Genomic DNA, 18,826 nt, shown 5'->3' on the forward strand with positions numbered 1-18,826 from the left:
GATACATCCCATCAATACCTAGTTTATTGAGAGTTTTTAGCATGAAGCACTGTTGAATTTTGTCGAAGGCCTTTTCTGCATCTATTGAGATAATCATGTGGTTTTTGTCATTGGTTCTGTTTTTATGATGGATTACATTTATTGATTTGCGTAAGTTAAACAGACTTGCATCCCAGGGGTGAAGCCAACCTGATTGTGGTGGATAAGCTTTTTGATGTGCTGCTGGATTCGGTTTGCCAGTATTTTATTGAGGATTTTTGCATCGATGTTCATCAGGGATATTGGTCTAAAATTCTCTTTTTTGGTTGTGTCTCTGCCAGGCTTTGGTATCAGGATGATGCTGGCCTCATAAAATGAGTTAGGGAGGATTCCCTCTTTTTCTATTGATTGGAATAGTTTCAGAAGGAATGGTACCAGCTCCTCCTTGTACCTCTGGTAGAATTCGGCTGTGAATCCATCTGGTCCTGGACTTTTTTTCGTTGGTAAGCCTCAATTATTGACTCAATTATTGCCTCAATTTCAGAGCCTGTTATTGATTTATTCAGGGATTCAACTTCTTCCTGGTTTTGTCTTGGGAGGTTGTATGTGTTCAGGAATTTATCCATTTCTTCTAGATTTTCTAGTTTATTTGTGTAGAGGTGTCTATATTATTCTCTGATGGTAGTTTGTATTTCTGTGGGATCGGTGGTGATATCCCCTTTATCATTTTTTATTGCATCTATTTCATTCTTCTCTCTTTTCTTCTTTATTAGTCTTGCTAGTGGTCTATCAGTTTTGTCAATCTTTTCAAAAAACCAGCTCCTGGATTCATTGATTTTTTGAAGGGTTTTTTGTGTTTCTATGTCCTTCAGTTCTGCTCTGATCTTAGTTATTTCTTGCCTTCTGCTAGCTTTTGAATGTGTTTGCTCTTGCTTCTCTAGGTCTTTTAATTGTGATGTTAGGGTGTCAATTTTGGATCTTTCCTGCTTTCTCTTGTGGGCATTTAGTGCTATAAATTTCCCTCTACACACTGCTTTAAATGTGTCCCAGAGATTCTGGTATGTTATGTCTTTGTTTTCATTGGTTTCAAAGAACATCTTTATTTCTGGCTTCATTTCGTTATGTACCCAGTAGTCATTCAAGAGCAGGTTGTTCAGTTTCCATGTAGTTGAGGATTTTGAGTGAGTTTCTTAACCCTGAGTTCTAGTTTGATTGCACTGTGATGTGAGAGACAGTTTGTTATAATTTCTGTTCTTCTACATTTGCGGAGGAGTGCTTTACTTCCAACTCTGTGGTCAATTTTGGAATAAGTGCTAAGTGGTGCTGAGAAGAATATATATTCTTTTGATTTGGGGTGGAGAGTTCTGCAGATGTCTATTAGGTCCGCTTGGTGCAGAGCTGAGTTCAATTCCTGGATATCCTTGTTAACTTTCTGTCTTGTTGACCTGTGTCATGTTGACAGTGTGGTTTTAAAATCTCCCATTATTATTGTGTGGGAGTCTAAGTCTCTTTGTAGATCTCTAAGGACTGGCTTTATGAATCTGAGTGCTCCTACATTGGGTGTGTATATATTTAGGATAGTTAGCTCTTCTTGTTGAATTCATCCCTTTACCATTATGTAATGGCCTTCTTTGTCTCTTTTGATCTTTGTTGGTTTAAAGTCTATTTTATCAGAGACTAGGATTGCAACACCTGCCTTTTTTTGTTTTCCATTTGCTTGGTAGATCTTCCTCCATCCCTTTATTTTGAGCCTATGGGTGTCTCTGCACATGAGATGGGTCTCCTGAATACAGCACGCTCATGGGTCTTGACTCTTTATCCAATTTGCCAGTCTATGTCTTTTAATTGGGGCATTTAGCCCATTTACATTTAAGGTTAATATTGTTATGTGTGAATTTGATCCCGTCATTATGATGTTAGCTGGTTATTTTTCCCATTAGTTAATGCAGTTTCTTCCTAGCATCGATGGTCTTTACAATTTGGCATGTTTTTGCAGTGGCTGGTACCAGTTTTTCCTTTCTATGTTTAGTGCTTCCTTCAGGAGCTCTTGTAAGGCAGGCCTGGTGGTGACAAAAATCTCTGAGCATTTCCTTGTCTGTAAAGTATTTTATTTCTCCTTCACTTATGAAGCTTAGTTTGGCTGGATACGAAATTCTGGGTTGAAAATTCTTTTCTTTAAGAGTGTTGTATATTGGCCCCTACTCTCTTCTGGCTTGTAGAGTTTCTGCTGAGAGAACCGCTTTTAGTCTGATGGGCTTCCCTTTGTGGGTAACCCGACCTTTCTCTCTGGCTGCCCTTAACATTTTTTCCTTCATTTCAACTTTGGTGTATCTGACAATTATGTGTCTTGGAGTTGCTCTTCTCAAGGAGCATCTTTGTGGAATTCTCTGCATTTCCTGAATTTGAATGTTGGCCTGCCTTGCTAGATTGGGGAAGTTCTCCTGGATAATATCCTGCAGAGTGTTTTCCAACTCGGTTCCATTTGCCCTGTCACTTTCAGGTACACCAATCAGACGTAGATTTGGTCTTTTCACATAGTCCCATATTTCTTGGAGGCTTCATTCATTTCTTTTTACTCTTTTTTCTCTAAACTTCTCTTCTCGCTTTATTTCATTCATTTGATCTTCAATCACTGAAACCCTTTCTTCCATGTGATTGAATTGGCTACTGAAACTTGTGCATGCGTCATGTAGTTCTTGTGCCATGGTTTTCAGCTCCATCAGGTCATTTAAGGTCTTCTCTATGCTGTTTATTCTAGTTAGCCATTTGTCTAATCTTTTTTCAAGGTTTTTAGCCTCTTTGCAATGGGTTCAAACATCCTCCTTTAGCTCAGAGAAGTCTGTTATTACCAATCGTCTGAAGCCTTCTTCTCTCAGATGGTCAAAGTCATTCTCCGTTCAGCTTTGTTCCTTTACATGCAAGGAGCTGCATTCCTTTGGAGGAGAAGAGGTGCTCTGATTTTTAGAATTTTCAGCTTTTCTGCTCTGGTTTCTCCCCATCTTTGTGGTTTTATCTACCTTTGGTCTTTGATGATGGTGACGTACAGATGGGGTTTTGGTGTGGATGTCCTTTATGCTTGTTAGTTTTCCTTCTAACAGTCAGGACCCTCAGGTGTAGGTCTGTTGGAGTTTGCTGGAGGTCCACTCCTGACCCTGTTTGCCTGCGTATTACCAGCGGAGGCTGTAGAACAGCCCCCACTGCAGAATGGCAAATGTTGCTGCCTGATCCTTCCTCTGGAAGCTTTGTCTCAGAGGGGCACCCAGCTGTATGAGGTGTCAGTTGGCCCCTACTGGGAGGTGTCTCCCAGTTAGGCTACTCGGGGGTCAGGGACCCACTTGAGGAGGCAGTCTGTCCATTCTCAGATCTCAAACTCCGTGCTGGGAGACCACTACTCTCTTCAAGGCTGTCAGACAGGGATGTTGAAGTCTGTAGAAGTTTCTGCTGCCTTTTGTTCAGCTATGCCTGCCCCCAGAGGTGGAGTCTACAGAGGCAGGCAGGCCTCCTTGAGCTGTGGTGGGCTCCACCAGCTTCGAGATTCCCAGCTGCTTTGTTTACCTACTCAAGCCTCAGCAAAGGTGGGCACCCCTCCGCCAGCCTCCCTGTGCCTTGCAGTTTGATCTCAGACTGCCGTGCTAGCTGTGAGAGAGGCTCTGCGGGTGTGGGACCCTCCAAGCCATGCGCGGGATATAATCTCCTGGTGTGCCATTTGCTAAGACCATTGGAAATGTGCCTCATTAGGGTGGGAGTGTCCCGATTTTCCAGGTACTGTCTGTCATGGCTTCCCTTGGCTAGGAAAGGGAATTCCCCAACCCCTTGCACATCCCAGGTGAGGTGATGTCCCACCCTTCTTCAGCTCACACTCCGTGGACTGCACCCACTGTCCGACAAGCCCCAGTGAGATGAACCCAGTACCTCAGTTGGAAATGCAGAAATCACCCATCTTCTGTGTCTCTCACACTAGGAGCTGTAGACTGGAACTTTTCCTATTCAGCCATCTTGAATAATGCCCAAAAGCCCCTCATTTTTATGACTGAAATAGTCTAGGACTCTAGCAGCATATCTATGAGTTGGAGTAAAAAGCTTGGGTAAAAAGCATAGGTAGTATTTTCAATTTCTTTCTACCCTCCCAGACAGTGATAAAGGCTTCTATTTCTTTGTATCTCATTCAATGCCTAGCAGCATACAATGAATACCCAAATGTGTGTTCATTCCATTTTAAATTGAAAGACATGTTCAGCCATACATCAATGGATTTGGTTACTTTTATTCTGGCATTTTTCTTTGAGCTTGTAGAAGAGTTTAAAAAGCTTACTGATAATCCCAGCACTTTGGGAGGCCGAGGTGGGCTGATCACGAGGTCAGGAGATCGAGACCATCCTGGCTAACACAGTGAAACCCTGTCTCTACTAAAAATTCAAAAAATTAGCTGGATGTGGTGGTGAGCACCTGTAGTCCCAGCTACTCAGGAGGCTGAGGCAGGAGAATGGCATGAATCTGGGAGGCAGAGCTTGCAGTGAGCCGAGATCACACCACTGCACTCCAGCCTGGGTGACAGAGTGAGACTCCATCTCAAAAAAAAAAAAAAAAAAAAAGAAAGAAAAGCTTACTGATTTATTAACAAGAAATACCCTAGTTTCTGAATATACTGAAAAAACAATTTTTATATCTGATCTCAAGCTCTTGACTTAAACCAAGATTTATCAAATGATGAACCCCATTTATTTTTACTGAGGTATCCTTTCATGAAAACTAAGAAACATAAACTAATCATGTAGAAATATAATCAGAAACTCATCCTCTAAGACATGAGAGAGCCATATTTTAGCAGGGCAATTTGGAAATATCTATTAAAAATGTGTGACCAACAGCTACTATTAAATTTGTAACATTCTTAAAAGTTATTACTAATTTGAAAAGCTAGTATTTATTAAGTGATGATTCTATGCCAATAATTGTTCTAAGCAGTTTACATGAACCTTCTTACTGAATCCTAACAAAAGCTTTATGAGGTAGGTATTACTCTTATTTTGTAGATAGTGAAACTGAGACAGAAAAATTAGGCGAATGGCATTTAACTTTTTAAAGTAAAAGTTACTACTATATTAATTACAGCAGAATTATTGATATGTATGCATATATTAATAATGTTGCATGTTTCATTAGGGATATAACGATTAAACTGGCAATAACGGGGTGGGTATGGTTTTGCAAATAACTCATGGATCTTCAAGACCATAAGTGGGAACCACTGGTCAAAGATTTTTCTGCTCAACCTGTTGTGGCCTGAGTGGTGGAGCTCCAGGCATCTTGATACTGCAGTAACACAGTACTTAGGATTGTTAGAAACTCAGTGAAGGGCTTCACATCATTCAAGAACCAGGGTTTGTGAGCTCCTACTTGACCTGCAGCCTCAACACTATTGCACTGCCTTGAGCCTCATTTTATCTCCATAAAATGAAGGAGTTTGACCTGGAGGTTTTAGAGATCCTTACTAGCTCTTATTTCTCTGACTTTATGTGGAGTCAGTGAACGTTCTCTTTAGCAGGTTTCCAGCATGTCAGGAAATGAAAAAGAGCTTCCAGAAGAATGATCCAAACTTCTTTCCCAGTCCCAGAAAAGTAGGAACAGCTGAAATGTACTTGAGGCTATTGCTCACACAAAAGGAGCAGGTGTTTTGAGAAGGGTAAGACTGTATAAATCTAAAATACTTTTTGGAATGAAATGGATTACAAATACATGCTACATACTTTGTCTTGTAGCCTATCACTAACCGTTTGAAGAAACTTACTAGTACTGGAGGTTGTGCCTATGGTAATCTCCACCCTAAAAATCTTTAAAAATAGGATTTGTACTCACGAGCATGTGAATTTGTAGGTGTTGACTTGCCTTAAGGAAGGCAGAAAAATGCAAATATTTTCTAAAATCACATTTGAATCTCTGACTCAGGATGACTTGTGAAGGTTTACCCTCAAAAAAGCATTTGATATGTGTTATGTATTCTTTCATTTTAGGGCCTGGAGGCTCTCAAGGCATGGCCAGACGCTCTGTCTTGTACTTCATCCTGCTGAATGCTCTGATCAACAAGGGCCAAGCCTGCTTCTGTGATCACTACGCATGGACTCAGTGGACCAGCTGCTCAAAAACTTGCAATTCTGGAACCCAGAGCAGACACAGGTGGGTGTGAGCTTTGTGGCTTTTCTTTGTGTCCTGGGAGGACTCAAGGATGAAGTCAGCAACATCAGGAGTGCAACACTAAGCAATGGGAACATATATATATCAAAGTAAGAACTTACAAATTTGGATGAAATTTGAAGTCTCTCTCTTATGAGATTGAAAGGAAGTCTACTTTTGTTCTCTCTACAAGAACGAGGGGTTTCAAAGAAATTTAATTAAGAATCTGTGCAACACTTTCAGTTGACTATTTAACTTGCTTAGAATCACTACCCAAGCTTTTTTCAATCAGCATACAACTTTGCTTGCCTATAGTTAGTGAGTTAATTATAGAGAATTTTCTACTCATTAAATCGAGTCTAACAGGACCTCAATTGAGCAGAACTGCTAGCTATTAGCTTGATTGTTGGCATATACAAAATGGCAACAAAACTGTTCTTTCTTGATAACATTTAATAATTCAGTCTTTTCACCAATTCAGACTTCTTGTCCCCCACAGTTTCTTTAACTCTGTTAAATGTTTCTGTACCACGGAAATGCTCACATGTTAGGGGAGAAAAGCATATATTTAATGTGTTTTAACCATTACAGAATTTTTTAGGATCCTTATTTTAGAAAACTATGTTTACATATGTAGTGTGAATCTCATTAAAATTACCAATTTACTTCCCCAATAAACCATCTACTATATATGTGAAAACAGATTTGTTTACAATATTCCTCTATTCAAGAGTCCTTCAGGAGCTCCCTGCTGCCTAAAAAGAACAGCAAATATTCCTGGCCAGTCACACAAGCTCCTCCCTGGAGAGCTACCTGGACATGCTCTCATCTGCCTCAAATCTTTGCACATGTCGCTTCCTCCAAATTCCCTTCCCTCTGTTACCTGGAGAATTCACATGAATTATTCAGGATGTTTCTCTCATGCCACTTTCTCTTTGAATCTTTAGCCTCACAGCCCCCTATGTTGTCCTCCTTCAAGCAGTTTGCAGGATCTTTCTCTCCTTTCATCTTTCCTTGCCTTCCAGTCCATTCGAGGAGCTCCAGCATGGCTGGCTTCATGGTGTAACATGTGCAGTCACACAGGCCCCACACTTAGAAGGGCTTCATGCTTGGCTTAATGATCTGCCTTTGCTGTCTTGAAGTTCTTAGTTTTGAGCAAGAGGTTTCCCATTTTCATTTTATGCTGAGCCTCACAAAGTATGTCCTGAGTTCTGTTAAGTGGTGAGAACTGCATATATGCCAACCTGCCTAATTTTTCCATGAAAATTTTCTTTCTTTTCTATTTATTGTAGTTAATGCTCAATGATACTTTGATTATGGAGCAGGATATATGGTGAATACACTCATTCTAAGCAACTTCTTCTTCATGGTTACAGACAAATAGTAGTAGATAAGTACTACCAGGAAAACTTTTGTGAACAGATTTGCAGCAAGCAGGAGACTAGAGAATGTAACTGGCAAAGATGCCCCATCAACTGCCTCCTGGGAGATTTTGGACCATGGTCAGACTGTGACCCTTGTGTTGAAAAACAGGTAGGCAACCATGGGCATTTCCAGGAAATATGAATCACAATAGAGGGCTCTGATTCCCTGACAGGCTTAACAGCATAGTAATGCTGAATTACTTCAATTTCTGAAAATCAACTGTCCCAGCTTCCATTGAGGGAAAATTCCATTTAGCACTTTTGTGGGGGGAAGAGGGGGTTTATTTTATGTATTTTACTGTCTTAAGAACACAAAAAGGAAATTTTGCTCCCAGTATTGATATTGTACTTACCCAGTTCTGAATTCCACTGCCTGTGCCTTCTGAGAATTCTGAAAGCAAAAGTGTACACAGATTGAGTAATCCTTATCCAAAATGTTGGTATCAGAAGTGTTTTGGATTTTGGATGTTTTGTGGATTCTGAAATATTTGCATATACATAATGTAGTAGCTTGGGGATGGAACACAGTCTAAACATGAAATTCATTTATGTTTCAGATATACCTTATACATATCGCCTGAAGATAATTTATACAATATTTTAAATAATTTTGTTCATGAGACAAATTTATGATAAGTATTTACATATACAATACTCCACTGTGGCATCATGTTGGTACTCAAAAATTTTTAGATTTTGGAGCATTTTGGATTTTAGGTTTTCAAACTAGGTATGCTCAACTCGCACTAAAAAACAACAACAACAACAACAACAACAAAAACAGGGTTTCAGTCCAAGATTTTAAACCAGACAGAAATGAGGGAAATGAATCAAAACCTTCACTCCTTGCCCTTCCTCTACATTCCCTCTCCTCACAGCAGTCCCTCAATTTGTTTATTGTTCCCCATTGAAATATTTACCCACCACAAACTCATTCCTGTAAGGGCATCAGCCAATGTGAACCACAGTTAGGGCCGTGTTGAGCATTTACACAGCAGGGAAGAAAAAGAAACTCATTTGTGGAACAGCTACTTTCTGAGGGGAACTGTTCTAGGTCCCTTTCATGTGTCATCTTATTCAAACTTCACATCATATTGTGTTTCTCTACCCATTTTACAGATGAGAAAGTTATTGCTCATTTGGGGTTAAGTAATTTGCCCAAGAATACACCCATTAATTAATAAATTGAATTTTTCTGACTTCAAAGTCAGTACTTTTTAGTCCTATCATATTTCTATTCTCCCTTGACTCACCATTTTACTACTCGCCATTTAAAATCTTTTTAAAGTGTAGACTACATTAGCATTGGTTTTCACAGGGACTCTCTTATGCAAAAGAACCTCAAAATTATTTCACATTTATCCCTTCACACTATCTTTAAGATACAGAAAGGCTACTGTTATGGCCTGGAGGAATTTACTGTACTCAAGAGACTCTCAGCAAACATTTATATATTTTATTTTGAAAATTTATAAACCATATGGTTTCAGAGTTATAAGAAGCCTTAGAAACCTTTTTAACCCACTTCCTCATTTTACTGGTTGGGAAACAGAGATCCACAGAGGTGATTATTTCCCTAAGGGAGCACAATAATGGAATTGGAAGAATCATTAGTAAAAATATAAGAAATATTACCATAGGAAAAATCACTGTTGTGATTGAGAAGCCCAGTTTTCTTAGGTACATTTTGACCTTGACCCTGCCTCAGAGTTATATCTTTCTCTTCTTTCCTTTCAGTCTAAAGTTAGATCTGTCTTGCGTCCCAGTCAGTTTGGGGGACAGCCATGCACTGAGCCTCTGGTAGCCTTTCAACCATGCATTCCATCTAAGCTCTGCAAAATTGAAGAGGCTGACTGCAAGAATAAATTTCGCTGTGACAGTGGTAATGTATTTTTGTGAAATGTTCAGTCCCCACTAAAAATAGCTTGACAAAATCAAAGTTACTCCAATTGACTAACAGTAGAATCCATCACAGAGAAATCCCACCACATTTTAAGCAGAGTGAAATGGGAATGTTATGCTGCCAATTCCCAAGATATTCCACTGTAAAATTATGGCTTTTCAGTTATACCATTTTGACCACTTACCTGATCTGCACAAATCTATAATCAGGATAATTTTAAAAGAAATGACATATTTTAAAAGATTTTTAATATAATTTATTATGACAAGAATATTAAGATATCATGTTGGAAGATGACTAGAGATGATGTAGAAAACTTTCTTGACTGGCTCTAAAATTAATTCCAAAAGAGTAAGTCAAAAGCACATACACAAATGAGCATGGCTATATTTCAATAAAATTTTCTTTACAAAAACAGTTGGCCATAGTTCAGGTCAGTTTTAGCCTACAGGCCATAGTTCATTGACCTCCTATCTAAACAGTCAACTTAAAGTTACAATAAAATTAAATTTCAGATGAATGAAATCTCTATCATTTCTGTGTACTCTGAGATATCCTGAAAAGTAAAGTATTTATAACTAGATAGCAAATTTCCAATTCCACAGAAAATTGACCCAAGACCTTGGAACCCAAGTTTTCCCCTCTTACTCCCTGCATCCTGCCCTCAGCTTTGCCAGCTTTTTCTGAATGTCAGACAGGAATGCCGGGGTCAGGGTTTTCCCCTATCCACCTCCACCCCAAACCTGGAATTTGAGAGCAGGATGTGGGTAGGGAGATATACTTTGTGTCTATATAAATAAGGTCATGTCACAAATTGACAAAAAAGGGAATCAGAGCAAAATCCGAATGACAATGGCTGAGGGTAATACAGACCTGATCATTATATCCAGAGTATCAAAATCAAGCTCTAGAACTGAAGTATAACTATTTGAAGCTTGAAAGATGGTTTTTACTACATATAAGCAAAAAAGACTCTTATTCAGTAGATGATAAATCTATGAAAAATTATAAAGGATCTGCATTCAGGCCAAAAATACTTAAAGTTTGAGAAGCCTTGAGATGCATCCATTGGTCACCAATTTATAATGAACAATTTTAGAAAGGTTAGCAGTGTAAGCACAGCTGATCGCCAGTTCATCAACAGTTATGTCCATAACCATTGATTTTCAAATAACTGTATTATGAAGATGTGTCTGTAATGGTTGTTAAGCGGCTGCTACTCCGTACTCCCTGAGTAACCCATGCCCTGCTTCCCAGAGCCCAAAATCCCTAGATCTTTTCATGATCCAGGAACTGATTGGTAAATCCTTGTCACAGATATAGTTGGCATCCATTCGGACTGGGTGATGCCATAGCCTTTTGGTTGTTAAATATTCCATTGAAGATGGTATACTGTTTTGCTCTCCTAAAAGCATCTACTAATGCCACTGTCAATGGGAGTAAGAGGTTTATGAATGATTGTTTTTCTGACTCAAGATGATACTTGGCTCTCAATTAACAAAGAACTATCTCTCCTGAAAAGATTGACCATCTTGCCTTTCCTCTATTATGACTGATGTTCAGAGTCTCCCAAGAGTCCCCAAGACTAAATGGATTATTTTGATGTATACGTGGATTTTTAAGAATTACCCATTATGTTAATTCCCATGCAATATACCAACTCTTCTTTCAGAGTCCTAATTTTAAGCATAAAAGACTAGAGAATTTGCAGCTGGTTTTAAAAAATAATACTATTGCAGTGACACAAATCGCTTCCAATGGATAGGAAAAACGTGCAATTTCTAAATGATTGCATGGTTCCAAGTGTAAATGTATACATGCATGTGCTGGCTAAGCATGCTGACTTCTGCAAATCCTGCAATATTCAAACTGTCCTTTAATTTCTCATTCCTTCTTTGGTATAGAATATATTTATGGCTTACAATATCTCTCCCCTTATGCTTTCTATTCCATAGAGTTTTTATGACCTGGAACCATTCTCACCCATGTCACATCAGGCCTATTCCTAAACATCCCTCAAGAGGTATCCTCTTCCCTACATCCCTACCCTTGCTAATGGACTCTCTAAGATATCCCTATAAGTACTAAATGGATAGAATTTCTTGTATTCTCACAAATCTGGTACTCTGCTCACAAAGCTAAGCTAATGAGAACTATACATGTGTATCCCTCCTTCTGTCTAACAAAGTGAGATTTTAGTGTAACCATATCAAAAATAAACCTTTGCTTAAATTTGTAAGTGCTAGGTTCAAAACTTTTTAAAAAATGTAATATGTATAGATTCATATTTTAATAAAGAGCCTCTCTATTTCAAACTAAAATTCCCATTCTGTTCTGTCCTGAAAACAACACAAAACAAAAAAACTAGAAATGCACTGTTTAAAAATAGAGCATCTTTCAGGTTAAGTCATGGGATGAACAGACATTCAATTCAATCTGCATTTCCAGTCCTGTGTGATTATAGTGCTCGTAGCTATAATTCTTTATAATAATAGTCCTGACATAATGCAAGATGGAAGATGTAATTATTTTAATTACACTCTACCTTCTAAGTGAAGATTATTAACCAAAAAAGTTGAAACCAAGTACTTTCTTGGGAACCCACTATTAATTAAAAAAATTAATTCAACAGAATGCCCAATTTTCCCAAGAATTTTAGTCAAAACAGTCATGCATAATTGTAGTGAGATGCTAATCACATCTTAAAATAATCAACCAGATAATCTCAAGTAAAACCTTTAATCATTGTCAGTTGGACCTGTACATACTGGTACAGATGCCAACACCATTGACTACAGGCAAGAAGGTAAAAGGCAGGAGAGGAGATATCTGTCATTGCACATAAGTATTTCAATTTCTATAATATATAGTTATATACTGATTCCAAGGATCCTTATGAAATTCAGTAAGTCAGAAACGGAAGGTAATTATTTGGGTACATGGAATTTGTACCATTTTCTACATTTGCTCACTCAACTTGCTACTGTAGTATCTAGACACTTAACTTGTCCAAAAAATAGATATAGCAAATTATATACAGGAAAACAATTATATACAGTAATTATATATAGTAAAATAGATAGTAGATATATTTAATATATTTAATAAAATCTGTACTAATTATATATAGTAAAATATGCAATTCTAAGTGTGCAATTTTGCTTTCACAAATTATGCAATCATGTAAACAACCCTATGTCAAGATATAGAAAATACAGATTTCTATATCGAGATATAGAAAATACAGATTTCTATATCGAGATATAGAAAATTCCCATAAACCCAAAAACCTCCCTCCTTCTCCTTTCTAGTTAATTCCCCCTCCTTCTCCCTGGACATCATATAAAGGAATCACATGACATGACTCATGTGTCTGGCTTTTTTCACCCAACATAAAATTTGAGAGATCCAACCATGTTATTGTGTGTGACTGTGCATCTGTGTGTGTGTCTATAAAGTTACAGGTTTTTAAATAAAAACAGTGACCTTGAGTCTCCCATCCTAGATCAAAACAAAATTCTGAAACTCTTGTTAATTTTCTCCTACTGAACATGATCTCTATAGCGGCTCCCTGTAATGGGAATTATATTCTAGGATTACTTCTCTTTTTAAAGACAATCAGCAACTAAATAATTCTGTGGTGACCCTTGTAATCTTACAAGTGGAAATTTATCAGTTTATTGCTCCATTTTTATGTGCTCCCTAAAACTCTATCAAAAACAGTGAAGACTTGCCTTCAACTTTACCTTGAAATTTAAAGCATTTGAGTTTCAAATTAATAAATACTTTCTAAAATGATAATTTGTTGCATTGATTTTGTTTGCTTTTCTTGACTAGGCCGCTGCATTGCCAGAAAGTTAGAATGCAATGGAGAAAATGACTGTGGAGACAATTCAGATGAAAGGGACTGTGGGAGGACAAAGGCAGTATGCACACGGAAGTATAATCCCATCCCTAGTGTACAGTTGATGGGCAATGGGTATGTAACGTCTTTTTATCATCTTGGGGAGAACAGGTATCAGAACAAATGAGTCAGAAGGAGCAATGAGATACATCATTGTCCATCTTCCTCATTAACTTCTTACTACTCCTACCAGCCCTATCTCTGATACTTAGCTACCATGTTCAGGAAGTACGTGGCCATGATCCTCACTCCTGAGAAGTAAAAGTTAGCATTTCCAAATATAGTTTGTGCCAGGCAATGCTATGGGCCCTTCATAAACATGGCTTGTTTTATTTCTCATACATCTCTCAGAAAGTTTTGGAATGGATTAGAGCAGACTGGTCTAAGCCCATCAACCTGGGAGGTGCCAGGGTGGGGTCCTGGAGGTAGGCCTTGAATGGGTGAGTAACCACTCAGAAATGTCAGGAGCAAATGGAGAAAGAGGGTGTGATAAAAGTATGCCTATGGGTGGGTTGAAAGCCAAAACACTAGAGAAACAAAACCAGTCTTCCAGCATGAAAAGCAAACCCAGAGTCAAATAATGAGCGATAAAGCCAAAAGGAAAGAAGTTAAGCAAATATAGAAAAAAAAGAGAGGGCTAAGCAACAAGGGTGTGAAAACGTAAGAGAGTAAGAGGTGAAGTGAATATAGCTAGGTATTCTCTCCCATAGGCTGTGTGACGTGTGGGTAGGTCAGTAGAGCCTAATGGCAGAAGCCAGACCTATATTACCATCCAGTCTCAGCTTACAAACTAAGAAACGAGTCCCAGAAAGCTTAAATAACCTGACCAAGTCTACCAACTAGCAAATGGTGGAACCAGGATTCAAATCCAGACTTCAAAACCCAGGCTTTTTCCATGATTTCATGCTGATTCAGGACTACATCCACCTTACAAATGAGACACCCTGGAAGAAATCTCAGGAGATCACATAGCTCTTTCTTCTAGTGTTCCTACTACAGGAATACCCAATCATGAGCACACTGGGGGTTTTACCAGGGGTTCTAAATTCATTAGACTGAACCTGTGTTTTAGATGATGTTAGGAAATATAAGAGAAGGCTATGAAAACAGAAAAACTGAGCCTTAATTTGAAACATAAGAAAAAATCAGTAAAGATAATCTCCTATACTCTCCCCTTTACATAATAAAGAAACCCCTCTTAAATTTTTGGCCAGAAGGCAGATAGTTTGCTATCAATTTCTATTGCTTCATATTGGACTTTAGAAAATTAGAATCTTCACTTAATGCTGCCAGAGTTGCATAATATGAAAACTCGAGGCAACAAAGACAAACAGCCACAATTGCAAATACAATCTTATTTGATTTAGAATAAAACCCAGAAAATATTGAACCAAACCCGAGGACACCAGTAAAATGGAAAAACCGTTAGTCTGAAAGTAAGAGGAGCTGGGTTCTAAATAACTCAGCTGGTTCTAATGTAGAACTAGAACCAGTTCTACATTATCTCACTACACCACAGCTGAGTTATTTAACAACTCTGGGCCTCGGTTTCCTCATCTATATGTTGGATGACTATAAACTGATGTGATGTTCTGTCCTAAGAATTTCTAATTAGTGCTGATTTCGATGAAAGTGCTTCAACAACATATTCTTATCCATGTGCAGAAATGGTTTCCTTCTCTTGGTTTGCCTACAAGAAAACGTCAGCCAAAAACTCCCACTGATAATCACATTTTCTAATGTTCTGATTGATGAAGGGTGACATTACAAAATCACCTTTTGTTCAGTTGATCTAGACTCTAGAGTTACAGATGGGGAGGACCACATGCTATGTGTACTTTGGCTGAAGGACCACGTGGCCCTCTGCCAACCAGAGCTGTTGTCCCAGTGATTCTGAGAAATGAGCAAAGCCTGCCGGCTCGGGACAACCAGTCCTCTCCTTGCCTCCCCAGAGACTGAGAGTTTTGAGAATTGCTTACTGTAATCTTGTTCTAATCTGCTGGCCTTAGAATCTCTGCCTCTCCAACCCTGCTATCCAACATATTTCTAACCACAAAAAAAAAAAAAAATAGCTTCCTGAGTGGCTGACCTTCTTAACTGATATTTCTCCAAGAAAAATTTTAACAAGAGATATAAAAATTTCTACATTGCCAACATCAGTCACTAGGTTCTAAATGTGAAGCAAGAATCAGGCAATAATAGCATGCTATTTGTTTTTACCCAGGCTTAGTGCGTGTATAGATACACACACAGTCGAAAGGACACATTCATCTATGTGGCAAAATAGTGAGATCTGTGAGTAGGGATCACACACATATATATGTGAAAATTCATGCATACACACAAATATATATTTTTGATTTATATATTTCTAGTTATATTAAAAAAGTTACAAAGTATGACACATAAATCAGATTAGATCAAAGCACTTTAGAAACAATGCTGTATGTGAAACACTAAATTATTTTAAGTCAATATCAACATCTGAGAGGAGGAAGGAAAGAATAAGACTGAAAATTTCTTCATAGCTGGCTTAACTCCTAAAAGATTTCTCAGGCATGGTCTGCTGGAAATACCTCCATAAAATCCTATCTTCAGGTTCTCCACAAATAGCTGTCACCTTCATAGATTCCTTATGACCTGAGAGCCATTTTTCTCAAGCCCTTTTTTGCTTGTGACAAACATAAGTACATAGTGTAAAGCAGTATAAGGTCAATGGTTTTTTAGTCCTCGCTGTTATGCTTTCAGCTATTTGAATATAATATGCATCTTAGACAACCCACAGAATTCACTCATTTTAAAAAACAGCCTTATTGAGATGTAATTTGCATGCCATAAAATTCACCCATTGAAAGTGTCTAATTCAACCATCTTCAGCGTATTCAAAGACTTATATAACCATCACCATGATATAATTTTAGAATGTTTTCAACATACCCAAAATAAAACCTTTGTACATATTAGATATCAAGCTTCATTTCTTTCCCCCTTCTACCTGACTCCTAACCCTAGGAAACCACAAATTCACTTTCTGTTCATGTAAATTTGTGTATTCTAGACATTTCATAAAAATGAAATTCTACAATATGCAGCCTGTGTCTGCCTTTTTGCACTTAGCATAATGTTTTTAAGATTCATCCCAATACTCACAATTGGTACTACAGAAATACAAATGATCATTAAAGACTATTATAAACAGCAATATGCCAACAAATTTGAAAATCTAAAAGAAATGGATAAATTCCTGGATACAAAAAAAACTTACCAAGATTGAATCAAGAAGAAATAGAAAACAGACCAATTGTGAGTAATGAGATTAAATCAATAACAAAAAGTCTCCCAACAAAGAAAAGCCCAGGACCGGATGGCTTCACTGCTGAATTCTACCAAACTTTGTAAGAACTAATACCAATTATGATCAAGCTATCCCAAAAAATCGAAAGGGAACTTTTCCAAACTCATTCTACAAGACTAGTATAACCCTGATACCAAAACCAGATAAAGATGCAACAACAACAACAACAAATCTACTACAGGTCAATATCCCTGATGCAAAAATCCTCAGCAAAATACTAGCAAACAGAACCCCAGAGTACATCCCAGATATCTACTATAATTAAGTAGTATTTAATCCAGAGATGCAAGGATGGTTCAAAATATGCAAATCAATAATGTCATCACATCAACAGAGAGAACAAAACATATGATCACCTCAATAGTTGTGGAAAAAGTATTTGATAAAATTCAACATCCTTTCATGATAAAAACTCTCAAAAATTAGAAATAGAAGAAACTTAACACAATAAAGGCTGTATATGGCAAACCCACAGCTAGCATCATACTGGGTAGAGAAAAGTTGAAAACTTTTCCTCCAAGGACTGGAATAAGACAAGGATACCTGCTCTTACCACTGTTATTCAGCATAGTCCTGTAAGTCCTTGCTGGAGCAATTAGGCAAGGAAAGGAAATAAATGGATCCAAACTGGAAAGGAGTAAGTCAAATTGTCACTGTTTGTAGATGACATTATCTTTTATAGAGAGAACACTAAAGACTCCACCAAAAAAAAAGGCCCTAGAAATGATAAATGAATTCAGTAAAGTTGCAGGATACACAATCAATATACAAAAATCTGTAGCATTTCTATATATTATCATGAGCTAGAGGGAAAAGAAATCAAGAGAGCTAACTATAAGAGCTACAAAAAAATACCTAGGAATAAATTTAACCAAGGAGATGAAAGATCTCTGCAAGGAAAACTATAAAACACTGATGAGAGAACTTGAAGAGGACACAAAAGAAATGGGAAGGCACCCTGTTTTTATGGATTGGAATATTACTATTGTTAAAGTGACTCAACTGCCCGAAGCAATCTACAAATTCAAGGTAATCCCTATTAAAACACCAACGACATGCTTTACAGCAATAGAAACAAAGCTCTAAAATTCATATGGAACCACAAAAAACCTTAATAGCCAAAGCAATCTTGAGCAAAAAGAACAGGCCTGGAGTGCTGGCTCATGCCTGTGCCAGCACTTTGGGAGGCCGAGGCGGGTGGATCATGAGTTCAGGAGTTCAAGACAAGTCTGGCCAACATAGTGAAACCCCATCTCTACTAAAAATACAAAAATTAGCCAGGCGTGGTGGTGGGCATCTGTAGTCCCAGCTACTTGGGAGGCTGAGGCAAGAGAATCGCTTGAACCCGGGAGGTGGAGGTTGCAGTGAGCAGAGGTCGCACCACTGCACTCCAGCCTGGGCAACACACAGAGACTCTGAAAAAAAAAAAAAAAAAAGCCAAAGGCATCACACTACTACATTTCAAAATATACATGTTACATGTGTTACATGTTACAAAGCTATGGTAACCCAAGCAGCACACTATTGGCATAAAAATAGATGCATAGACCAATGCAACCGAATACAGAACCCAGAAATAAAACCATGTATTTACAACAAACTGATTTTTGACAAAGGTGCCAAGATCATGCACTGGGGAAATAAGAGTCTCTTTAATTAATGGTGCTGGAAAAACTGGATATCCATATGCAGAAGAATGAAACTGGACCCCCACCACTCATGCTATACAAAAATCAACTCCAAATAGCTTAAAGACTTACATGTAAAATTCCAGAACTATTAAACTATTAGAGAAAAATGTAGGGGAAATCCCTTAGAACATTGATGTGAGAAAACATTTTATGAAAAAGACTTCAAAAGCAGAAGCAACAAAAGCAAATGGGATTATATCAAACTAAAAAGCTTTTTGTACAGTACAGAAAACAGTAACAGAGTGAAAAGACAACATAAACATACAGAGTGGAAAAAAGTATGTGCCAGCTATTCATCTGACAGGGAGTTAATATCCAGGATATATAAGGAACTCAACTCAACAGCAAAAATAAATAAATAATCCAATTTAACGGATTAAGTTCACCAGTGAACTTAAT

The 18,826-nt window shown here is 37.9% G+C and overlaps 1 protein-coding gene across 1 annotated transcript in view; it reads left to right on the forward strand.

The window, feature by feature from the left end:
- Positions 1–18,826, forward strand: part of C6 (complement C6) — a 121,122-nt gene that overhangs the window by 53,886 nt on the left and 48,410 nt on the right. Inside the window, exons 2-5 of the mRNA XM_003810976.5 lie at positions 5,991–6,153; positions 7,527–7,683; positions 9,312–9,456; positions 13,315–13,456. Coding sequence (XP_003811024.4) covers positions 5,991–6,153; positions 7,527–7,683; positions 9,312–9,456; positions 13,315–13,456 — 607 coding nt within the window. The remainder of the gene's footprint in view (positions 1–5,990; positions 6,154–7,526; positions 7,684–9,311; positions 9,457–13,314; positions 13,457–18,826) is intronic.

This window comes from Pan paniscus, chromosome 4 (assembly GCF_029289425.2).
Source record: "Pan paniscus chromosome 4, NHGRI_mPanPan1-v2.0_pri, whole genome shotgun sequence".
Classification (NCBI taxonomy): Eukaryota; Metazoa; Chordata; class Mammalia; order Primates; family Hominidae; genus Pan; species Pan paniscus.